The sequence below is a fragment of the Mesitornis unicolor genome, unplaced genomic scaffold, assembly GCF_000695765.1.
Source record: "Mesitornis unicolor isolate BGI_N332 unplaced genomic scaffold, ASM69576v1 scaffold2936, whole genome shotgun sequence".
In the NCBI taxonomy this organism is placed as follows: Eukaryota; Metazoa; Chordata; class Aves; order Mesitornithiformes; family Mesitornithidae; genus Mesitornis; species Mesitornis unicolor.
In genome coordinates this window covers 3,954-30,262 of record NW_010191532.1, presented here as the reverse complement: position 1 = coordinate 30,262, position 26,309 = coordinate 3,954, and the positions used below count along the sequence as shown (strand labels likewise).

The following is a 26,309-nucleotide window of genomic DNA, read 5'->3' as shown; positions in this document are numbered from 1 at the left end:
TCACAAATATACAGACACTATAAAAAAAACTGTGTCATGGTGCTTTTGGTTCTAAACTGGTATGTAGAGGGTTCCCCAACACACTTTCCAAGAAGGGAAAAAAATGTTTACAGTTCTAAAATACAGCAACCCATTTAAGACATTTCCATGTAGCTGAACCAGAAAAATATCAGACCTAACCCTATGTACAATTGGAATTGTGTGAATATGTTGAATTTTTAATAATGAAATGTCAAACCTTAGGTTGTGGGGGAATACATACAGTGATTGCCCTGATTACAAGTCAGGGTGCTAGTTTTTAATGGCACACTAACACCACTAGTTTCAGTGGAAAACAAATGCACAAAATATCTACAAAATCTAGTTAAAACTATTAAAATCAAAACTGTACATAAAATTTACAAGAAGTAGGAGGAAATTAATTGCATTAGAACTATATAAATATATGCATCATGCTAACATGGAGAGAAGTGGTACATGATTTTTTTTTTTAACATAGACAATGTAAGTACAAAAAGGATGTTCAGCTATGACACAGCCAATGGAAATCTTGAAACTGTCCAATTACAGTAGGTCAGGAAATGGAAATAGGCTGATTTAGTGAAATGAACTGCATGATCCAATGCCCCCATGCCAGTCTAGCTCACCGAAACAAAAGCATTCACTGTGACTGGGAAAAAAAGAAATTAAAAAAGCTCTTGAAAGTTGTTCTAGAATTGATAGTTTGTTAGAGTCCAGGCACTTTTGTTGAGTGTGTCAGACTTCTGTATGTTGCTGGGAATCAAGTGGAGGAATTTTCACATCTTCAAAATGGCCATCGTCTCCACTCTCATAGTCACTCATCATGACTTCAGACTCCATTTCACAGCATGCTGACACATCAGAGCATGAAGCTGTGGAAGCATACACAGACATGGACATGTTGTCTACCGCGGGTGCTTCAAAGTCTCTACTGTACCCTAATGAGTAAGGAACATAAGGTTCTCTGCAACTGCCATTGACACCACTGGTTGTGGTCTGAGGTTCTGCCATGTCTGCAGGATAGTGATGGGGAAGGTACTGATTAAGATTAAATCTCTGCCTGCTTCTTGCAGAAGAGCCCAAGCTACCTATAGCTGGCATGTCTCTGGGTGGCTGTATTGACTCAAACTGGTCACTGTATTCTGGTTGTAATGGTTGAAGCTCATCGGGTGCAGGGAAGTCATCAGGTGGAGGTGGAAAATCACTTTCTATGTCATAACCGCCAGGGTAGTAGTCTGTATCGATGGCATTTGGATCCGTGTAGAGGGGAGCTGATTCCTCAACCACTTCGTAATTTGGATATTCTTGGATACCTGGCAACTGAACGCTTGGCATCCAGTCTGATGTATCCCAGTGATAACCTGAAAAGTTAATTTTTTTTGTTTTTAAAGCAGTATTAGTATCTTGTCTTCAAGTCAGTCTGAACTGAGAAGTCACACGTGTAATTAAGACGATGCAATCACTGTGATTAGGACACTACTTGTTAATTAGAGAGCAGTTTGCCCTGGTTCCACAAAAGACATTCAACACAACACAACTTTACATTATGCCATGCATTAGATATTGCGTCATCCACACTTGAACTTTAATGTTTTCTCAGACTTCTCACCTAACATGGGAAGAACTGTAGGTCACCTATGGAATGTGCTGTCACAATACACAATAGTATAGAATTGTTCACTGAATAGCAAAGAACCAACAGCCTCCCTGGTGCAGCTAAACTCTTCATCAATTGTTGCTGAGTAATAACAGTTAGGGTGCCTGTTTTTCTTATGAATATATTTGCATATATAAGCCATGCTTTTCTTACATAAAAAAAGTTAATTTCTTATTGGAAAAGTATCCAAACCACTTAAAGCTACTTTACCCCTAAACTAAATTGTAAAGTTAATCTCACAAAATGCTGTTAGATCTACAGTAACTGCCACACCTCTAAGAAACATCTTTGACTATTAGTAAAGACATTCCACATTCAAATACAAGAACAAAACAGGAAAATCAAGCTTAATCTTGCATAAATGACTGAACTTGATCCTCTCGTTCAAACTCTTCTTGAGTAAGTTCGTACTGGTCTGCTGAAAACTAGATGTAAACCTAATCCCATTAAAAAAATAAGTTTTTCTCATCTAAACACCAAAAAAAATATATAGATTTGTAGTAAGGTGCAAATCTAGTAAAGAGTAATCACTGCAGACAAATGCACAGCAAGCAACTGATAGTAAGTCTGTGTTAAAACCAAGTATTAACAGAAATACTTTGGTGAACATCAATGAACTGCATGCAGAAGTCACCTCTTGAACTGCTGAGGTCAGGAACAGCAAAAGATTCTTTAGGTGGCAGAATGAGAAGAGAAAGGAGAAAACATCTGTAGTTAGGAATCAAATAGTAGAACCAATGTGAAGACAAACAATGACTGTCACTATGATGATCATGCCGCTTTGTCCATTTTTAGTGGGCAAAATATGCCAGTTTACTTAGCAGTACTAAAGTTGGCTTTTTTTTTTTTTTTCTCCTGGGCACCTTCTTTGTTAGTCTTGAACTGTAAAACAGCTACTGAGATTGATGTACAGCCCACCTGGGACATGGCTGTGTAGTGGCAAAATCTGGAGTCTGTAGTTTGCTGAAATCCTCCTATCAGTGGAATAAGGACTTATGCTAAAAAAGGTAACAAGAATTGGTCTGATTTTATTCTTTCCCTGTATCTTGTTTTTGATAGAGGGCTGTGTCTATTAAGGACTTAGACTTTCAAGTATCTCATGCAAAGATGGGAACTCTCCCTTTAGCTTCCTAAAAGGAACCCTAAAGAGGGTTTCCTTATTATTTTTTTAAGCTTGTCTAGCCTAGACAAGAAAAATACTGTACACACTAAAGGAGATATCAGTCTGTTATTATCTATGATCCAAGACATCTCTGGCTTCTTCTCCAGGAGAAGGTTCTGACCACTAGTCTACTTAGAAGATGACATTCTTCATTTTTTCTTGGGAAACTGGGTGCAAAACTAAAGCCTGCAGGCAGACTGTGACCTTATGGTTTAGAGCACTTATACCAAGGAATGAGGAGATCTCAGTCCTGTCCTTTTCTTCTGAGACAAAGACCCTTTAACATAAAATACAGAAACACAAACTAGAACCTGATGTGCCCATCTTTCTAGGTGACAATCTGCTAGACAGCAGCTCTATTTCCTCTTGCACTCAGCACTGTCAATGCGCACATAGCTTCAACCTTCTCTGAGCAGCAGTGCAGAGAACACAGATCTACAACTGTCCTAGGATGAGACTAGGGCTTCCAGGATACCTGTTGAACAGAACCACTTGGAGAGACTAAGGGAAAAGACCTTCTCAGACCTATCCCAAAACTTGACCGTGCTGAAGGCTTGATCAAGGATCTCTGCTGCTCAAACTGGCACCCTCCTGGGGGGTGCTCAAAAGCAGAATTCTTTACCTAAGATACTTTGGAAGAAGGAATGCTTATTAAGAGTAGAAACTTTTGAGTGTTAAGAGGTAGCTGAGCAGGACATCTTTATCTCTCTACAAATATTCTGCAACACATAAAATATTTGTATTTATCTTACAGTGATACCAAACCACCAAACAATACTTCCAACTTTGACTCAAGAACTACATCCCTCACTTTTAGTTTCTACCAATTAACATCTCAGAGAAAACTTGAGTTATTAAATATTCCCACTGATAGATTTTGCCTCTTTTAGCCTTAAAATGGTCCCTTCATACGTACTGCACACTACAAGTTTTTAGCACTGAGGAGTATGGTCTATAGGTACACATTAATGAAATACTATCACGTTAATTACAAGTCTTCACATTTGTCTACTTTTTTGTGTGACTGCATACATTGGACAGGATGTACTTCAAATAACAAACCAAAGAGAATCTTTATAATTAATTTTATGTTCTTCAAATGGCTTCCTTTTAAGTAGGACTTAATAAAATACTACAAGTTCCTAGTCTGTATGTATTAAGAAATAGGAAACATATACTGTGGACGTTATTTCAGAAGTAAACTCTGCAGACTCATGGTCATGGAGTGACTTACTTGCATATTGCTAGAACTTTAAGGATTTTTAAGTCAATTAAAACCATAGTTAGCATTTGTATAGACTCACGGGCAGCTTTATTACTACTACTATTTTGTAAAGAGTTTGTGTTTTCCAGAGTGGTCAGTTAAACATTAGAAGAAAATAAATAAAATTCCACTGAAAATGTCTACTTTGCCTCCAACATCCAAATACATACTATGCAGGCACACACACACACACACACACACACACAAATACGTGTGTGTATACATATATACACCCAAATATACTTTTAGATACTGATGTAAGGCTGGGTAGTAACTAACTACTTAAACTGATAAGGATGCATATGCCTATATACCTCAAAAAGCTGCATGCTGAAAATACTTTTTTTTTCTGCTAAAGAGACAGATTGATCTGAAGACTGGGGAAGTGAGTACTGGTATCACTCTACTGCCATTCTACTCAGCTGGACAAGGCACCAACAGATGTAGGTGGGAGAAGAAAAGGAAGTGAGGCTGCTCCTTTTTCACCTACAGTACTGTGTGTTTTTGATGTTGTCTCAGTTCTGCTGGGAGTTTTAGTGTGAATAGTTTCAGAAGAGAGCAAGCACCAAGATCTTTTTATGCCAATACATTTTTCCTAGAAATTATACTTCGAAACCTGTCCACAGGGTAGCTACAGCGTACACATAAAATATGAACAGATATACAATATAAATATATTATTTGCTAAAACTTATCATGGAATCCAAGTAAATAATGTAACTCCCATCTGCTAGGACTACATTAGTAGAAGACAAACGTGCATTATTCTGTCAAAGCAGTAAATAAATATTAAAACATGTATATACCTTCTTTTTCCACCGAGTCAACAACAGCATTGACAAGGTGTATTACAGTCACTATGGAAGCTTGTAAAAGGTATAAAAGGAGCAAATTAAAACAAACCTATAGTTAGGATCACTTTAAACAGCATACAGGTATACAAAAAAACACTGTAAAATTGCAGTTCATTACCATTTTATGATACAATTTTATTGGTGTACATATAGATATACTATCTAGACAGCAGCTGCATATAATAAGTAAAATACATCTTTGAAACCTGAATTTTATTCTTGATAAAATAGAGAAGTACTGGTAACTATTCCTGAAGCAAATTCAGCACAAGCACAAAGCTGCTTTAGTTGTGTTAGAATTTCTGAAATGTTGCCTAAACATACCATTTGCATAATACTTCATTTAGACAGCAACAAACTCAGCTTTTTTAAAGGCTTGTGTTGGATGAATTAAAGAGTATTCCATTATTTGCCTTTTAGACTGCAAACTACATTTTTCCTCCCCTCAATAGAAGACTGGAGAAAGAAATTATCACTGATATGAACTGAAATGCTAGAATATGAAAAATAACTAAGAATTTCTGTTGCTCACCTAGTTAGGCTGTGTGCTAACAGTGGTACCACAGTAAGAATACCGAATTCAGGTTGTGACATTCTCATATGAAACCATCCAAAATGAATGTAGTTTTTATGTATTCCCTTTCCCAAGATAATTTTGGAAGGGAGGATTTACTCTTATAGGGTAGGATGAGGTAAGCACATGCAATTTGTTTGCATGGCTCAGGGATTACATTTCAAACTAATAAATTCAGAATCTACCAAAAAGGAATGAGGGGACAATATCTATGGTGCTACAGCTATTTCTTTTAAAATTCTGTATTAATGAGTAATCAACACATGACAGGAAATACGAGTAAGAATGTATGACGTACATAGGATGGAGAGGAGAGGAGAACAACATGTACTGCACAACACTTAATACCACAAGAAAAAAACTGAAAGTTGGTATCAGGTCTACTGATAAAATGATGAGTACTGTAGGCGTACCATTTTACTTTCACCAATCATTAACACATATGTTTCTTTTCATGCTTTTAAGAACAAATCACTCTACTTCATTAAGAAGCAGAATGTTCTTTATTCCTAAGCTAAAAAAATTTAAAATTCTTTTTACCATTTGGAATTGGAATAAAGAGTCAAAACGCCTTAACTTAGTGAATTACGTCATGACAGAACTATGGCTTTGTCCAATCAGTCTGAAATGTTTCTGAATGCATAGATGCATTCATATAAACTGTAAAAGCATCTGCTGTCACAATGGAAAAGTAAAATACTTCCAATTAATAAGAAGAAACCCCATAAATATGTATGTGGTTATATTCTGATGGACTGGAGTTGTGATAAAAATATTTTTATATTGACTTTTTTCAATGTATGATTTCTTTTTATGAATTCATTTTAATCATGGTGAAAGCCAAATATACTGTTCTACTATAACAAAATTCCTTTTTTGTGCAGCTTCCTTCATTACTAAAGTAATCAAACTTACAAGCAGTCCCTTAAACTCTGCTCTCACTCAGAACTGATCTGATCCATATGGGAGCTGAGGTCGCAGCAAGAAAAAGAGAAGGAAACAAATGAAACTGTAACACCAGAAAGCTTTTCACTGAGAGCTGAATGTCAAAGCGAAAGTTATATTTGTGCAGAGGCCATTTTTAAAATTCACTTTTCCCTGTATAAGGTGATAACTAATGATTACCTAGAAGAGTTTCTCAAATTTGAACATGCTTTTAACATCTTTTAAACACAAGGCTCTGAACACCTTGTGCTGCATTTTCACTGTTCATACTCTAACAGCAGAATGAATATATATAATTTCAAGGTAAAGTAATTAACATGAGGTGTAATATATGCAAAATACTTTAAAAAATTATCTGGGTATTAACATAAGTAAATACAGATATATATTAAATAAGCTATTATTTAATATATATTCAATATATGTAAGTCCTATTGATGCTAAGAGATACAGATGCAAAGACAGAACAAATGAATATAAGCAGCAATACAGAATATTTTACGTACCATTGTCATCACATGATTCAGACTGGAAGGAGCTGAGAGACTGGACCTCAGACATGCTTTCTCTAGCACTATAAGGATGGGAGCTCTTTTCATCCAGGGGCTTTTTTGAAAGGCAGGGGTCAAGATCTACAACTTTAGCTGAAAGAAAAAGTTTCAAGTGAGACGATTAATAGATTCTAGATTAAAGAGTCAATACAATTTAAGGCTGAGATCTACATATTTTTTTCAAAACTTAATAGAGCATGAAGCCTGATCAGACTCAAAACCCAGTAACGGTATAATGCATTTTCTACACTAACAGGCACAGAGTCTTTGCACTCATTAAAATTGTACCAGCACACACCATTAACAGAAAAGTAATAAAATAAGAGCATTTCTTACTGTCATAGTCAAAATCCCAGCTGGGTTTCTGTATTGAGTCGCTGTCTGAAGGAGAGTTGGAAGGAGGTGGAGGTGGCAAATTTGGCGCTACACTACAAACAGCTACAGCTTTCCGGTGACCATGTACAGAATCTGGGTTAAAAGTACTAAACTCTGGGTGCTCAGGGATAGCAGACCCCTCAAAAGAATTCCTGTCAAGATTGTTCCTGGAGTCGCTTGGAATGCTTGGAGTGTACGAAATGGGGCGAACAGGAACCTGTGGTGGGATGTCAGAATAGATGTTCTTATTCAATTTTGCATCAAAATAAGGTCTTTGCAAGAAAGCTGTTGTAGCTCCCAGTTGCTTGTCTTCAGGTTCTGGCTGGTGCTTCTTCTTTCTACTAATCACTTTGCGGCAAACAACAAAAATCACAACTAACAAGAATATTCCTGCAATGAAAACAATAATCCCAATCACTTCAGCTAGGCTAATGTTCCAAGATGTTGAAACATATTTGTTAAGAACAATGTCTGTGCAGTGTTTTCCTCCAAATCCACGGCTACAATTGCAGTGATATGAACCATAAGTATTCTCACAAAGGGCACCATTAAGACAGGGGTTTTCCATGCATTCATCGACATCAGTCAGGCACCTACCAGAAAGCAAGCAGATAAATGATGGTTAGTTTACGTCAGTAGTCTCTCTTGTAGTCTCCTTGTTCTCAGTAATTCCAGATATATCCAATAAACAATACTGTACACTACCACGTACTTTGCTGTTTTCAACATTTCAGATGTCAAACAGTTTGAACTGTTAACAGTTAAGTAATACTGTTAAAAATTCAATATATGTGGAACATTACCTACCTTTCTCCACGAAAGCCTGCTTCGCACTCACAAACAGGTCCATCCAAACTATCAATACACTTGCCACTGTTTTTACAAGGATTGTCTTTGCAATATGGACCCAGCTGGCACCTGCAAAGAAAATAAAAAAGAGTAAAAAAAAAAGCGTGAATGAACCATTAACTTACCACAAGTCAAGTATATAGGGTGGGATTCAGGGTGTAACATAGGGGCTGGCATTAACTTCAACTAACTCCAGTGGGTTTCAGAGTCTGTGCTTTAAGTAGATAATAAAAGAAATCAGAAGAAGTGTTACCTTTATAGCCTATTCTCTAAGGGTTTGTTTGGTACAATAAACCACACAAACATACCTTTGGCCTGTGTACTGTCCTCGGCACTGGCAGATAAAATCATCACTGACTGGGATGCAAGTACCACCATAAAGACAAGGGTTGGAAGCACACGGGTTGACACTTACATCGCAGTGAGTTCCCATAAACAAAGGTGCACACTTGCAGTAGTAACCTGAAATCAAATACAGCATTTTTGAAAGTCACACGTGGCTTTACTGGATTTAAGATAAAATCCTTCCTGCCCACCTAGCTGTTCAGAGAGAGAGAGGATGGAAAGAAACAGAAACGTTTTTATTGAAAGATGAAGGAAAGTCTAACAGTAAGCTTTTTTTTGAGTATGACTGAAGGATAACTTCCATTTCTCTCACAAAACTCAAGCTTGTTGCAATGATTTCAGAATTTTTAAGGTGCTCAAGACAGAAGTAGGCAGTTAAGAGGATGGATTATGGGTCTGTCTTTAGTTGACACTGAAGGTTAAATCCAGGCTTTGTCTACTTTACACCTCAAGGAGCTGAGTCCAGAACACAGGCAGACACAGCTTTCCTACCAGTCCTCTACAGCTCTCCAGGAAAGCAAGAATTACAGCTGTTTTGTCCTTCAAGGCAGGGAAGCAGAAAATCAGTTGTGAAAACTGACTAAGAATATAGCAGATCTTACCTCCATTTGACAGTGCATTGCAGATGCCTCCATTCTGACATGGGCTGCTTGAACAACCTTCTGTGGTAGTCAGTAAGCATCCGGGAGTCACATCTACAGATTCTTCCATGTGTGCATAATTTCGTGGCTTACTGTTTAGGGGGAGCTCTTGTCCATTAAGTACAACAGAATCCATACAGCCTCTGAAACCATTGCTAACCTGAGGACTTCTACCATGTCTTGTACCTTGCTGCCGAATATGACCACCAAAAAACACATGATTATCTAGGTTTAGTGTCCTAAGTGTACCAGGAGCAGTACCAGACGCAGTATGCACCCGATCCAGAACAAGTCGTGCGTAATTTCCATCCACTTCAAGGGATACTGAATGCCACTGGCCATCGTTAATCTGAATGCTCTGAACGGAGACAATCCCAGGTCCGCTGCCACAATCAAATTTATACTGCAGCCTTCCATGGTGAATCTACAGAGGAAAGCCACAACATCAGCAAATGGTCTGCACACTTAAAGATTGTAAATATTGATGCCTATAAAAGTTTATGTTTGCTGAGGAGACATGATAATGGTGGTGTTCATAAAAGGCAGTTTAATAACATTGTATTCCAAACAGTTACAGTGACAGTGATTCATTCTACATAGTTGTTTTAATTAAAATGTATACTTAGTACATTCTTTCCTCTAGTAAATCATAGAATCACTTAAGTAGCAAAGACCTTAAAGATCATTGACTCCAATTGTTAACCTAACACAGTAGAGTCCACCACTAAAAGTGCCACATTTAAGCATCTTTTAAATACCTCCAGGGATCGTGACTCAAATCACTTCCCTGGGCAGCCTGTTCCAATGCTTGACAACACTTCTGGTGAAGAAATTTTTCCTGATATCCAGTATCCCCTGGCCATTTCCTCTCGTCCTGTCACTTGCTACTTGGGAGAAGAGACTGACACCCACCTCACTACAACCTCCTTTCAGGTAGCTGTAGAGAGTGATAAGGTCTCCCCTCAGCCTCTTTTTCTCCAGGCTAAACAACCCTATTTTCCTCAGCTGCTCCTCATAAGACTTGTGCTCTACACCCTTCACCAGCTTTGTTGCCCTTCTTTGGATACTCTTCAGCACCTCAATATCTTTCTTGTAGTGAGGGACCCAAAAGTGAACACAATAATCAAGGTGCAGCCTCACCAGTGTCACATACAGGGGGACAATCACTTCCCTGCTCCTGCTGACATCACTATTTCTGATACAAGCCAGGATGCTGTTGGCCTTCTTGGCTACCTGGGCACACTGCTGGCTTATGCTGTCAACCAATACTCCAGGTTCTTTTCTGCCTGGAAGCTTTCCAGCCACTCCTTCTGAAGCTTGCATAGGGTTGCTGTGACCCAAGTGCAGGACCTGGCACCTGGCCTTATTGAACTTCATATAATTGGCCTCAACACATCAATCCATCCTGTCCAGGTGCCTCTGTAGAGCCTTTCTACACTCCAGCAGATCAACACACTTGCCCAGCTTGGTGTAATCTGCAAACTTACTGAGGGCATAGTCGATTGCCTCATCCAAATCACAGATAAAAAAGTAAAGAAGTCACAGATCATCATCAAAAGATTGCAACACTCAAGATGTACCTTTCATCTTGTGCTTTAAGTGACTTTTTCTGTACAGACTTAATGAGTATTATAAGTAAGTAAATGTAAAGCTGCTATTTTAAATAAATATTTCAAGACTTTTTTTTTCATTAAAACGTTAAATAAAACTAATTCCACTTACAGGTTAAAAAAATTCTGTAAAAGTTAAGTCACCTGGATGTATAGGACACTCTACCTTGAAGACAGTTCTCAATTACAACAATTCTACTGAGATGTTATGATTCAATCTTTTAATTTGGCACAAAAAATATTAAGAAGATGGTAAGAAGAAAAGAGGAGATATTCAATAGGAGATTTTAATATACCTCTAGGATACTGTAGTCTGTTCCTCGAGCATACATAACAACTGCATGAGCAGAGTAAGTTCTAAGTCTCATTGTCAGCTTCATTTCTTCTTTGTTCTCATTTTCCATAAGACGGTATTTCACATAGCTGCTCCCAGTAAATGTCACAGCAGAGCCAACTGATGCTTGTGAATACAGAAAAGCAAAACGTGTTAACACAGGACTGGAATAAAATTTTTATTTAGAATGTAATATGGTATTCTGCAGGAATTTTTAGAACTAATTTCTTACCAGGACACTGTCCAGCTTTGCTGTCTGGGCAAACACAGGTGTATTTTCCTTCCTTTGGATCTCCTAAACATTCAGTACCTTCAGGGCATGAGTTTCCTTCGCACACATTATTCACCAGGGGGCATTTCCCTTCTGTAAAATGAAATACATTATTTCTCGTCTGTTGGTGGTAAGGGTATTTTGTGAAAAGGGACACTTAAGTACAGCAGCTCAAAGCAACCCAATGATATTCCTAACTATCTGATAATGAAGTGAAGTAGCAGTGACTAGATAAATGGCATATACAGTGACTGCGATTCACAGTTAACTTGATTACTCAAACAATTAAACTGGTGTTGTGGTTTAAAGTTTACCAGTACTATCATAAACCATAAAAAACCCAACATGTGGATATTAAACATGGACAGAGAGGACTGGGAAGAGCAGAGGAGTGTGTCTATATTTGAGACAGAAAAGGAATGGGCTTTAAGTATTTATGTAACATGTGCAAGTTCACCCAGCAATGTAAAGTCACGATTTTAAAAAAGCAATGTTGTTACCCTGAAAGCTAAAGACAAATTAAGCTTCTGCTATAAATCTGTAAACTTATATATCTTAATGAATATTCATTTCCCAGTTTACCCTGCCATTCCCAGCCAAGTTTGGAAGCTGTGTCGGATATTTCTCTAAGCAGAGACCAGGAAGTAAGGAAGTATTCTGGTACTTCGCTAGAACTTACCTTTGTACGTACAAGACTGAAAACACCTGGCAATTTAAAACAGGCAACAAAAAAGTAACTCCTTTCATAAAATGGAAAACGAAGGCATAACTATAAAAAAAAAAAATCCCCTCCCATAAGCTTATATTATGTAAACTCTTAAAACAGGGTAATGAAACAAAGAATCACACCTTACTCTGAATAAAATTAGGCAAATGTTGCAGTGAGGGTTACAAGACATTCTTAATCTTGTCTTGTAATACAAATTTTCCCCTGCGGATTATGGCTGTTCAAAACCAGAACAATCTTCTCAAGGATACTGTTTTCCTTACCTTTACAAAGACAAACTGCTGTTCGGTGATGACGAGGAGTGACAAAGCTCAACCTGGCTGTGCTGTGGGTTGACATGATATTCTCATCCACTGTTACTTTTTCTTCACAAAATTTCAAAGGACAATCTAGGCCTGCACAAAGCTTATGGAAAATATCAATTATCCGGACACCTAAAATCTCCTCTAGGTCAGGCACAGAAGAGTTTATTTTGTGAAGCAAAATTCTCATAGGGTGCTGAGAGCTACCAGACTTTTCAATATTCAGGAGGACATCGAGGTTTGAAGGAGGTTCAGAAGGCTGCAAACTAACTATCTGGATGTCATTTCTCCTCACGCCCAAGATGTTTCTTAAAGCTCTCTGGAAATTGCGCCAGTAATCACCAATGAATTCTTCAGGGGCAAGGTTTGCAAAGCGTATTGCAATGCTGTGATTTAGTAAATCTTGTGTGATTTGTCTGATGTGTACCGTAATATCAGCTGCAGTTGTAAATTTTCCATCTGTTACAGTGACGTTTAGGAGGTACTGTCCTATGTCTAACCTTTTATGTGCTATTAATTTGCCACCAGTACTGGACACAGAGAACAAGGATTCCATTTTGGGGTCCAGACTGTATGTCAAAGTATCATAAACATCTTGATCAGTTGCATGAATTTTTCCAATGACACCACCTGAATATTCTTCCCCAAAGGCTGTAATAAAGATTTCTAGAGGCAAAATTGCTGGAGAATAAATGCTTTCCTCAATAACTCTAATGTCAATGTAAGTAAAAGATGACAACGGTGGTTTTCCATTATCTGCCACCTATAGGAAGATGAGGATAGAGTTAGGTTTTTGTTTTCTCAAATTCTACTGTAGCTATTTGTACTGTATACAGTAGAGTTATATTTTTCTACAAAACAAGTTACTACAGGAAAATGCTATATGAAAATTTCCTAACATGGGTTAAAGTTAACACTGAAAATTCAAAAAAACTTATATAAGCAGGCACATACAAACATGTTTTCACTTCTTCCAAGACTAAGAGGCTACAGTGCTCTTAATACCTGGAAATGCCAGGAAGCTACTTAGACTTCTAACAAACACAGAGGAAATGCACATTAGCTGATTTCAGACAGCAGATGGTGCTTGAGGCTTTTTCATTTCAAGTATGGAAACACATTACAAACATGAAATGAGTCATGCATTAGAAATTTACAACATGTTTTACAACAGTTAATAGGAGGTGGTCTTGAAGACAATCTAAATGCAGTATGCCAAACACTACTTCAAAAGAAAAACAATATATGTAGAAAGTTACAATTAATTATGTTGTCTTTCATGATTTGTGATCAGAGAGCCAAAAAAACCCCACTTGCACTGCTATTTGCTTCAGACAATTCAAGTAATTAGCTTTAACAGAATCAGCCTAATTAAATTTTAAAGCCTTTTTGAACAGCACATCCCTTGTCCTCCACCCCTTTTTGACAAAAAGCACAGGCTGTCACTGTATGAAGAGAGAACAACAACAAAAAAAATAGTAAAAGTGAGAAAAGAGGATTCCCTTGGGTTCACTTTCTTTCTATTTCTCAGTTCTTGTTTCCCATTCACCGTTTTCCCAGAGCTCTTTTCCAGTTACTGAAAGTGAGACTAAAGAAATGGGTGAAGAAGAATTGGAGAGATGTAAAAGGACAGGGGGGATACACAGAGCTCAGAAGGTAGAAGATATCTTGCATTGCTCAAAAGATTTTACAGCAGTTTTACAATGACTACATAGTAGCAGTTGGTACGCTTTGAAAAATCTATGCAGATAAGCTCTTTTTGATATTTCATACAAATTTAAGTCAAAGAGGAAAAACTCCAGGCACAAGATTATCTGTGGATGTGCTTTTTAAAAAGGTAATGCATGTGTCATAGAAAAATATGTCTTCATCCATTAACTCCAAGAGACAGGCATAGCTAGAAACTTGCCCTCTAGTTACCCAAACATAAATAAAAAGAGAGAGAGCTCGCTCAAGTTGGCAAAGTTTTATTTTGCCTAGATTTCTGCCTGGATACAAGACAAGGCAGGCAGTTTAGCTACAGCACAAATGCCCAAGGGAAACAAGAAAGGGTTTAAAACGAACAGGCAAGCAAAATTATAACGAGTGGACAGCAAGTAAAGAAAGAAGAGCCCCAGGAGAAATGATTTTTCAACAGTGCAGATATTTAAAAATCCGCTGTGGTTTTAAACCAAAGACTTCAGAGTGTGGCACAAAGGACTGTATGACTCATAGCAAAAGATTTCACACACTAATGCTGCGAGACATTTGTTAATGGATAATCTATTTCCTTTGAAGAGAGGGAAAGCAAATGCCAGTGGCATGCACATGTAGGTAGCTGTTGGGGGAAAAAAAAATCTTTATTTCTATTAAACCTATAAATGTAAAGTAAAGGCTCATGTTAACTAAAGTATTTTGGTGGTAGTGGGTATGTGAGGTGTGTATGGGAGGAGTTGTTTGTGATTTGGTTTTTTAATTTTTAGTTTTTATTTAACTGAAGTATGCCTGTAACATAAGAAGATTGCCTCAGCAATCTATACAGAAAGCCACTAAGGTGAAACCTGTCAATATTGAAAAGCACACCAGTGAAGTAAGTTAAAAAAACCAAAAACTAGTGTCAAGAGATCAAACACAGCCATTAACTTGTGAGCTGCAAGATGGAAGTGCAGAAATTAAATATAGTGTGAACTTGAGAAGATGCCTTCCAACAGCCTTAGAAAAAGCTTTCCTTTAAATGAATGGGGGAAGAGTATTTTTCCATGTCTATTATCTATTTTTGTGTGTATGACTGGAACTGAAATCTTGTGATATGGAAATGCTAGTTTTAGTCTTAGATGGCTTCACCCTCATGTACAGTGACTCACTAAGGAGAAGATAATAGCAAATTATAGCACTGTCTCTACTTTAAAAAAGCTATCATAGTATAAAGATGATAAATGGCAATTAAAAGACAGTGACATATTTCCAGAATCCAGGCAGAGAACTTGTAAATCAAGGGATTAGACAGGTCCAAAATACTGACATTGGGTAGTACAGCACACAAAAAATGCACATTAGTGTAGTCTGCTTTAATGATTTACAGTCCCTGAGAAACCTTTGTTCTAAATGGGTACATTTGTTTTAAGACACTTGTTTAGCTACGGGATGCCATTAAAATAGAAAAAAAGAGGCACTTTTCAAGTGTTCTATTAAAGACAGGATAGCTGAAGTACTGACAATCTGTTTACAAGCATCCTACAGCCTAGAAAGTGGCTTTGAAGCAAACAAATTGCATGATTCCACCCAGAGGAAGGTGTTAGAGAGGTGCCTCAAACTTCAGAAAAGGCAGGCAAAAGGTGCACTGAAGTCATGAAATGTGACAAACACAGTGTAACAGTCTATGCAGAACAGACATAATTGCCTGTGTATGCATGCATTGGACTATTTTTAGAAGCAAAATAAAGAGAAATTGGTTACTGCTTAGACAAAATGTAAAATAAAATATATGCATTTTTTATTACACTGATTGCACATACAGGAAAAACACTGCTGATTCTTCTTCCCTAAACAAAACGATGACTTTGAGTAATCAGTATAGAACATGGAAAGCCTATTAGGCAAGTGTGACAAAGCCCAGCTCTTCTGTGGTTTCAGACTCACACAGCCTAGGAAGGCCAACAAAGCCATTGCTTAGGTACCCTGAATACTCATCTGTCCCACCATCAATTAGCAGAACCCTATTGAGAAAAAAAAATTGCTAACAGAGGAATGATATACCTCCCTGCCCTGCTTTTAATCTCAATTCTTCAACCATAAATTAAACTGCATTTAAATGGAACCTTTATCTATGCCGCTTCCTATACTGATGGATCCTGATAACACACTTTAGTGACTCCACCAGAAAATGACAGTACCTTTGGGCATTTTTTTCCCTCATCCATAGAAAAGAGACAGTTTGTGTAAATACACCACAGTTATCACCCCAGTATGGGCAGAATTCAGTATAAACTGACCCAGACAGTATTGCTCAAACTTTGCAAGTACATGTTTACTTAGAAATTGTCCAAAACATTACATATGAGAATGATTGAGTTAATGATGAGTTACTGAAAGTGAGACTAAAGAAATGGGTGAAGCAGAATGATTGAAAGAAATTCTTGTAAAAATAAAATAAAAATAAAGGTAAGAATTTTTCTTAAAACACAAATCTGGAAATGAAGCTTAGGAATTAAGGCCAGCTATTTTTAGCCTACCAATTTTAAGTGTCCTGTTCACAGCTACTTAATTTATGACTGAATTAAGAAGGATTGGATAAGATTTTTAAAAATGGTTTGAACTTTTCTTACATTATATTACAAAAAAGTATTTTAAAAAACTTAGTTATATTAATGGAACCTGGATTTTTGGACATGGTCTGGTCTTTTTGCACAACAATGGCCAACACAGACATATATTATAGCATTTCAGGGTAATTTTTGAGTTTTATGCCATGTTTTCCACTGCAAGATTCTGAGATCTCCAAGTACTGTGCTGCAAGTTTCAATGCTACGACAAAGGTCCACTGACTTGATCTTCCAAACTTTAAAAAAGATATTTTCAATTGCCATTAGAAAAAGAATGTGGCAGTAACAGAAAAAATATTTCAGTACTGCCATGATGTGCAACTTTCAATATCCCTGTTTCCACTGTATCAGTGTAGTCCAGCTCACAGCTTAAAGAGTCAAAGCATCAGTGGCAAGAGGAAGCATGCAACCAATCGTAGGTGGCTTTTCCAGCATCCCACATGAAAGGCAAGGGCTTATATCAAGACCACTCTCCCAGTTAACATTTCACTTACACCTTACCCTCACCATGAGTTTAATTCAGCTTACTGTTACACCCGTGTAGATTTCCATTTAAATCAACAGACATTGTCTCTGAAGATGTTACCACAAAGGACACGCCTCAAATGACTACTTGGCATGTCAGGATCTTGTAACAGAAGACAAGTGGCAGGCAGGAAAAAGCAGTGGATTTGGCATGAGTGGGAAAAGTTAATTAAATACCCGTAAGGCAAAACAGCTAGAGGTAATGCGCATCCTACCTTAACATGAAGTAAATAGTGATCCCTGACTTTGCGATTCAGTGCAGCATTTGTTGTCAGTACTCCCTGCTGGTTAATCTGAAAAGTGTTCTCTTCATTTCCACTCAGGATGGTGAAGAGAAAAGGAGGGCCGTTGTGAGAAGAATCCTTGTCTGTCACCACTAGCTGCAGCACACTAAATCCAACAGGCTTATTTTCCTAGAAATGCATAATACAATCCCATTGGTTTTGTTATAACTGAACATATACCCTAATGTTGAGTTCTTTTTCATAATAGAAAAAAAAATCAAATTACTGTCAAACCACTTAACCGGTATAAGAGAAATTAGACTGACAATATTGTTTAAAGAAAAATACTATCCTCTGAGAATAAACAATGAAAATGGTAAAAAGAGAAAGGCAGCATACTTTTAAACTTTTGTTTTATATTTTTAAACTTTGTTTTATATTTTTAAACTTTGTTTTATATTTTTAAAGGTAGATCAGTCTTGAAACTTTACATTTTCCACTTTTGGTCTGAATTAAGATTACTGTAGATTAATTACCAAGTCATCAAAGATTTCAAATTTAGCTACAACACCTGTTAGGAATAATCTAATGCCTTTGTTGAGAGGACTAGAAAAACTCACTCTTCTGTCTGACCCCTTGTGTCCCTAATTAGTGTTCTGACTGCAGCTGTGGCTGCTACAACCACAGTCTGGTTAAACTATGAAATCCAGGTTTTAAAATTTGCATCAAGTTTGCATTGTGTGGATACCTGAGGCTTCACAGACACTGTACAAGTTTTGGTTTACTGTGTATCTGATACACACACACAATCTCACTGAACACTTGTAACAACTCTCCCAGAATATCCATGCTATACCGTATCGATCTGATTTTTATACACATATCTTAAATGCAAAAAAAAAGTAGAAACATTATTGTGAAGTCCAACAATAACTGTTATCCTTCCACAGTTGCAAACTTCCTAATAACAAGCTTAATCTTCGCTCTTGAGAGAGTAAGTCATGTTAATTACTGCAGCTGAAGCATTTTCCCCCTTTAGCAAAACAGACAAGGACCACCATTTTAAAATACAAATATTTACACTTGGACATCTAAAGTAATTTGGTTTCCGTAACAGCTAAGCACATTTACAGCTGTGTTCAAATATGTCAATCTCTAATATATCAGGAAATGCATACCAGCATTCCTGGGCAACTCCTTCAGCTTTTTCTCCACTACCCTCATTCTGGGACAGGCTGATATGAACAAACTATAAAACATGAGGTCTTCCTTTTTAACTAAGTAAGGGAAACACTACAGGCTTTGGCTATATAGTCCATAGTTTCAGGAGCTACATTAACATTCACTTCAAGAATGATTGTAATTGGGGAAAGCAAAATACCTCCGACAGTGAAAACATACAAATCTGTTGCCTACAAAAAAAAAAGCAAGATCCCAGATATCTTACTAGCATAAGTAAGTATATGTTTGGTAGTGATGAATCAGTCTTTTGGAAAGATACCTTTACAAATTATGTATATGGTCTCAAACAGAAGTGGTATGCTAGGATGGCACAGTGCACAAGATAACACTGTCTGATCCCCATTTATCTGTTGAACAAGACCAGGCACCAGCAACAGCAAAAGGACCCAAGGGATTGAGCTCACTTAGGTTACCAGTATAAAGGTCTTAATGCAAGTCCTTTCTTCCCTTCTATTTATTCTCTGTGTGATTTGAAAAGACAAGAAATACAGACACTGTCTCTGCTATCTTTGCTTTAGCTAAGAGTTATCTGAATTGGGCAAGTACATGCCAGCCATTTGAGAATCTGGCCCACTACTACCATCTTAAGGTGCAAAATCAGCCAAAGGATTGGTATGTAGTAATATGAAATGCTACTCCTGTTTTAACTGCTTCTGAACCCAGAGGAGGCCAATAGGAATTAAGCCTTGAACTATGTGCCACAGTGCACATCTGCTTCACAGTAATAGATACATAAAGTATCTTTTTCTAAGCTGTAATTCTAAGATTAAAAAGAAATGGCAAAATTATTATGTATTTTAACCTATCGGTACGATGCTAAGAACATTATAAAATAAACACAATATATAATATACATATATGAAGTTCATGAATAAAGGACACTCAACTTGCAACATAAGTTTCCAAATACACTGCACAATATGAATTTTGTAACCCTTAACACTTATTCAGGTAAGCAGCCTCACTGACAACTTTAAATACTTAAAAAGACCCAGAGAAATATATTTGCAGCATTAGGTTTATCATATCTTGCAGAAGTTTTCAAGTCATGAATTAACACTCTAATAATATTATTGATTTGATTACTTCACTATCTGTATTTACCTGAATAATGACACTATAGTTTCCTTTTGAGAATACTGGAGGATTGTCATTTACATCAGAAACATCAATATTAACTGTGGCTGTGTTACGTCTAGGTGGGTTTCCATTGTCTGAAGCTTGAACTGTCAAGGTATATCCTGAAATCTAAGAAATAATATAAAAAAAAAAATCAAACATTCACTAAAGAGCAAAGAGGAACTAATTTAGCTTTCCTTTCACAGAAGTATTTTAGTGCCACCTAGTAAAACTTGCCTTCATACATTGAATTCCTTTCTCTTCCCCCGGCAGATGCCCACCACCCTCCTCTCCCTCCCAAAAAAAGCTTGAATCTAAGCAGATGCTTTCACTTTGTTACCGCTGTATTAATTTTGGAACACTTGAAATGGTAATTTACAGATATAATCGAAAAAATGGTGGTCATCAATTACGTACAGCTAAATTAATCCCAACTGCTCAAAAAGCATCAAAAACTTACCTTTTCTCTGTCTAGAAGTTTAGTCACTTTTATTTCACCCCTGGCAGGATCAATTGTAAAAGGATTTCCCTGATTGCCATCTACAATTGTGTAGTGAATGCAGTTGTTTGAAGGTCCGTCAGCATCATCTGCCATAACCTAAGGGACATCACAGTCTCATTTAAAACGGGTCAAAATACATTGTACCGCATTTCAGATAAACTCATCCTGAAGACGAGTACAGCTGTTTTGGTCTCACACATTTCATAGTTCTCAGGAGAAATGTCATCTGACTAGAACATACCAACATCACTTAATTTCCTGAATTTCTTCTGAAAATTAGGTTATGTTTCCATGAGGAGAACACAAATGTATCACAAAATATCATCTGCTTTCCCATAGCATCTCAAGTCCTTGATTCTGAAACTTTTTCAAAACAAATTTTAAATTCACTCAGTAGCAGATTTATGTATTCATTTATGTCCACCTTCCAATCAATATTTATTCCTTCAAGACTTAAAAGCATGATTGTCATGACACATTATTTCAAAAGAAAAAAAACAATACATACTGTAATGACTGATTGTTCAAGCATAGCATCTTCACTGATTACTGCAGTGTAAGTGTCTTGGCTAAACACTGGAGTATTGTCATTGATATCTGTTATGTTAATATTCACAGTTACAACATCACTTAATGAAGGTGTGCCTCCATCTGTGGCTTCCACTGTCAGGTAGTACTCGTGAGAACTTTCATAATCCAAACTCTCAATGATAAAAATGGCTCCTAAGGAACAAAAAAACCACCACAAAACAACCTCATAAAAACTCTGCTATTACTGTAGTATAATATAATGCAACTTTTGAGTTTAGTTTGACAAATAAGTCAGCTACTTCAGGGCTTTATTTGTCACTGTAAAGCTGGAACTACACAGCAAAATGATCAGGCTTTACATATAAAAGAGGTGAGAAGTTCTTGCTGTTACCACAAAAGACTCACACACTTTAAAACCACCTGACTTATATTCTGTAATGAAAAAAAAAAGACGACAAATAAAAACGTGTATATAAAATATCCTTTTCTTAATTTTTAAATTGACTTTTCTTGCAACTAGCAATAAGGTCAGGCATGAAGGTTGCAGAAGTAGTAACAGAAGTGTCCGACCATGAATTTTATACACCTTCACTGCACGTGCTGAGAGCTGTCAGTAAAACGGCGGGGTCATTTTAATGTCTGTTTGAACTTTTATTAATTGGATGATGTATGTTTCACTTCTGTGGTCAGCTGTGTGTCAGTCAACTCCCAGATGGCTGAATGCTCAGTTGTCCAGGTGGGATCTTTGGAGTAAGTTCACTTATCTCTTTGATCAATTTTTTCTCTTCCTAACCTCGAATTACACTGCATTTCTGGGTAAAGAGAAGCAGATTAACTGGCCTTAGTGGTGTCATCCCAATATTACACTGCGGTATCTAAGGACAGACTTTGATCCAATGACTTTAGGGAACGTACAAAAGCAGACGTAGTTTTCCCAACACATGATATAGCTGATGCCAACCATAAATGTGTAAATAGGCTTTAACCTTGCCTACTTGTCCTATGTTATGCACACAGGAGTGGCTGAGGACACTCAGGTCTGTTCAGGGGTGACTGTATTGGAGCCTGAAACTTCCTCAAGGGGAGCAGTGGAGAGGGAGGTGCTGATCTCCTCTCTCTGGTGACCAGTGATAGGACACATGGAAATGGAATGAAGCTGCATCAGGGGAAGTTCAAACTGGGACATTAGGAAAATGTTGTTCACTGAGAGGGTGGCTGGTCACTGAAGAGGCTCCCCAGGGAAGTCGGGATGGCACCAAACCTGGCAGAGTTCAAAGAGCAGCTGGATGACGCTCTTAGACATATGGTTTAGTATGAGGTAGTCCTGAGAGAAGCAGGGGGTTGGACGCTATGATCCTTATGTGTTCCTTCCAATTTGAGGTCTTCTATGAAATATCTGAGTTAAAGTGTGAGCTTTTAACCAACTAGTTAAGATAGTCCAGTCTCTAACATACACACCAATTTGCTGCTGAAAAAGTGTTTCCCTGGAATCTTTTTCCTCCTTTCAAATATGCGAAGAAATTAAACTGGCAAAGTACTTGTATACCATAGTGCCCATGCACACACTGGAAAAATTTCCTTACACCGGTATGATTAACTTCTATTAACTTTTGTGTAGAAACCTTATTTAAAAAAAAAACAACAACAGACCCAACCAAAAACCAACAAACTTTATCAGAAATTAACTGTAGAAAAAGAACTATATATAAAAAAACAAAACTAGAATTGAGGTGTGTACTGGTTTTTAACAAAGAATTGTCATTATTAGGGAAAAATTCTTGACAGAACCTAAATGCTTCCCGAGACTAAATCTGACACACATGCAAGCCCAAAATCTCCACTGTCACGCTGGATATATGACTGAACAGAATATTCCAACATCTCTTTAACGCCGTATCAGAATCCTCTAGAATTACTGTCTTAGTGGACTGAGGACTAGTTTTCCCAATCAATTTGATTTCCGATCTTTCTTTTACCAAGTCTGGCCACTCAGTCTGATTATATAGCCGCTGTGAAAAGACTCTTATCCTTCTATCATTACAGAATTATGTCTTTCCACCCGGTCTGCCCCCACAGTGGTGAATATTCTAGCTAGGAAACTCTCACTTTTGCCAGCTAAATGAATCTAACCCAAATAACAATAAATAGCAGCAACAAATAAAATTCCTATTCTACATTCTACTGCACTCCTCTAGCAAGCCACTGGCAAAATGGGTGAACAGACAGTAGCACTGCTTTTACAACCAGGATGATGCATGTAGCTTCTAGATGACCTACTTGGTTGAATTACTGTAGAACACGGTATGGCACTGTGCTTCGTTAGCTTGAAGTACATACATAGTTGTAATCTGTTACCTGATGTTGAATTGATGCTGAATTTTCCATGTTCATTCCCACTGACTATTGAATATGTGATTTCAGCATTGGCTTCAATGTCTCTGCTTGCAGCGTAGATCTGGAGAACTTCAGTTCCAACTAAAATGTCCTCTGATATGCTTGCACTATACTCCCTATGCTCAAATACTGGTGGATTATCATTTATATCCAAAACAGAAACTATAAGGGTACTTATTGAAGACAATCTTCTAGGTAAGCCTTCATCTGTAGCCTTCAAAGTCAGAGTGTACACAGGTTGTAATTCCCGATCCAAAGGCTTCTCCAACCGAATGATTCCAGAGAATTCATCAATAGAGAACTGGCCCTCTGCAGAGCTCACCAGCGAATAATGGATTTTATGGTTCATCCCTGCATTTTGAAAACATTTGCAGAGAATGCAGCAGAGATTAAAATACACCAACACACTAACTGATCTGATAGCTACAGAAATTCAACATGCATGCTAAATACTATCATTCATGTTAATGTAAATTTCAGCAAGAGTTAAAGACTCTTGTGAAGGGCAGAATGATTTCCAAAAAGATGTAATCTGATTTTAAAAATTAAGCTAACACTTCATTGCACCAATTTTATGCCACACAAAAAACATGAAGCATGGTTCTGCTTCAGTTACAGTACTAGTTAATATGAGACGATTAGTAATATAAATCTAATTATGACTTTAGTACAACAGTATCTGCTTAGTAGACTTATAAATAACACTGGAGAATATGGGAGAATTAGGCTGCATAAAATAACTAGATTCAATTGCAGTAAGTTTATTTAAGAACCACATCCCAAAATTAGCAGGAACGTAATTTCTGGCAACATTTTTGTATAAAAACAAACAAAAAATTCATAGGTTTTTGGGCCAAACATTTTGCTCCTCCACGACTAGTGAAGTGTGAAAACATCTGTCTGTTATCTTCCATTCAGCAACCTAGTTTTATCACAGCACTCTCTCTTTTTTGCAGAGACACAAAAGGGGTGTTTTACAAGCTACTCACACATGAAAGTCAGGTGCTACATCATTTAGTAGCCCTAAATATAATTTTTCAGGAGTCTAATCCTGAGAGGTATTGAACATCTGTCAGTTCCACTGAAAGACTTAACACCTCTCAGGATAAGACTAAATAAACAGTACTGTAACTTCGAGACCACGACAAAAAGGACCATGACTGGTCAAAGGATGCATACCTGCATCTGCATCTGTTGCCTGCACTCTTGTCAGAAGCGTTTTAGGCTCTGTGTTTTCAAATACTGTAATGGAGTAAGGATCAGCTGTAAACTCTGGGGCATTATCATTCACATCTTCCAGAGTCAGAACAATATTAGCTTGGCAGAATCTTCCTCCTCCATCTGTGGCTTTCATTAGAAGATAATAAACTGCTTGCTGCTCATGATCAAGTGGCATTAATGTTTTCAGTTCACCTATAAACAGAATAACATTCATAAGTTGATGTGAGTTGCAAGACCTAACGTTCCTGGTATACTGACATGTTTTTCACTCAAGTCTCTGTATTCAGAAAAACTAAATGTAGTTTTCTTTTTGACGATCATTTAATCAGTGGCTAAGTCATCAACTATACTACACTAACAAACTCCATTTTGGGCAAAGCATGTCAGTGGCCTGCCTTTTCAGCTTTAAAAGATTAAACTAAAATCCTCTGCCTTTTTTTTCAAATGCTTCTGAAAGAAGAATTAAGTAAAGTAAGACCACCTAATGGTACAGAAAGAATGCATACACATGCACAAATCTGTGTGGTTTTGTGTAAAGGAAAATGAAATGTTAGAACTTTGGCTTTAATAAAATGCAAGGTACACATGGTTTCCCTGGGCTATTTAGTTGTGTTCCTTCCACAGCTACCGAGATGACTTTTGTAACAGTCAATGAATAAACAGAGCTATTGACACTAAGAAATATGAATTGCTGCTACAAACCCCTAGAAGCCGAACACATACTTTCTTTCCAATGTGGAAGAAAACACTATGACAGGCACAATGTGTAGCCACTGTCTCCTCTAATCAATTCAAAAAAGTATTCTGAGATACTATTTGAGTATTCTAGTACCACCAATTCTGAATTTATGTAACAACACGCTAGCGCAGCACAGAGGTGACATTTAAAGTCAAAAAACCCCATGAAGTTAAATCCTTCTCATTTATTTTGCCCCTGAAGTATTCGAATATCCTTCTCTGTATTTCCACTATGTATCTGTATTTCTTATTTATATTTTTCTATATTGTTGACTGTTCCCTTCCTACTTCAGCCTACAGAGCACAGAATTTTGGCATTAGCTTCGACCTTTATTGTAATCCAGAAGACACGAACGCCATGGACAAAAAAAAGTTAATCTCATTTATATAATGCTGCCAATAAAACTGGAGAAACTTTTGGTGTTTACTATGGAAAGGAAGTTTGTTGCTCCATCTAACCTCATCCTATTTAATATGCTAAACCAAATGATGGTAAAGAGAATCTGAATGAAGATATTTCAGTTTATAAACCATTATTGCTACTACTACAATGAATATAAAATGCACAGAATTTATAGCACACTTTTACCCCAGTCACTTAAGCACGGAAGTTTCTGGCTTCAGGGCAATTACCCTATTTACTCTTTAGTTCCTCATATATTAAACTACTTGCATTTTCCCTGGCTTCTATTCAACATATTACTAGAATCTGTGTAGTAGAAACTCACATTTTAAACAGTTATATAATAAACTAATCCATAATGGAAAGCTTAAAGTACTGACATTTATGTATGTCTTAATGCAATAGTAAAACATTTTATAAAATGAGGTAATGATTGGAATTTCGTATAGCGTATAAAGCATTATTACCTGTGTCTGGAGTGAGTCTGAATTTTTCTGCTCCTGTACCATGAAGTGTGTAAGCAATTTCTGCATTGGAACGAACATCTGCATCTGTAGCAGATACCTGCATTATCAGCTTGCCAGGAAGGGCATCCTCAGGAACAGAATCAGTGTAGAAAGTCTGCAT

General features: G+C 37.2%; 1 protein-coding gene across 1 annotated transcript; it reads right to left on the bottom strand.

Moving 5' to 3' along the window:
* Positions 1–596: 596 nt before the first annotated feature.
* On the bottom strand, positions 597–26,309 carry LOC104535760 (protocadherin Fat 1-like). The gene is made up of 16 exons (XM_010186750.1): positions 26,150–26,309; positions 24,500–24,733; positions 23,282–23,671; positions 20,904–21,118; positions 20,354–20,491; positions 19,879–20,022; positions 17,524–17,721; positions 12,444–13,245; positions 11,415–11,546; positions 11,145–11,308; positions 9,200–9,662; positions 8,561–8,714; positions 8,211–8,321; positions 7,365–7,996; positions 6,984–7,121; positions 597–1,382 (listed from the first exon to the last, which is right to left on the bottom strand). The coding sequence occupies exons 1-16, from the start codon at positions 26,307–26,309 to the stop codon at positions 757–759; spliced, it is 4,701 nt and encodes a 1,566-aa protein (XP_010185052.1). The 3' UTR covers positions 597–756.

What these genes read in the sequence shown, in the direction of transcription:
- LOC104535760 (XM_010186750.1), bottom strand. Translation starts at nt 26,309, where the DNA reads ATGCAGACTTTCTACACTGATTCTGTTCCTGAGGATGCCCTTCCTGGC. An exon ending in CAGACTCACTCCAGACACAG is followed by an intron (nt 24,734 to 26,149) that starts GTAATAATGCTT and finishes TTCTGTTTATAG; the next exon opens with GTGAACTGAAAACATTAATG. An exon ending in TTGAACAATCAGTCATTACA is followed by an intron (nt 20,492 to 20,903) that starts GTATGTATTGTT and finishes GATGTCCCTTAG; the next exon opens with GTTATGGCAGATGATGCTGA.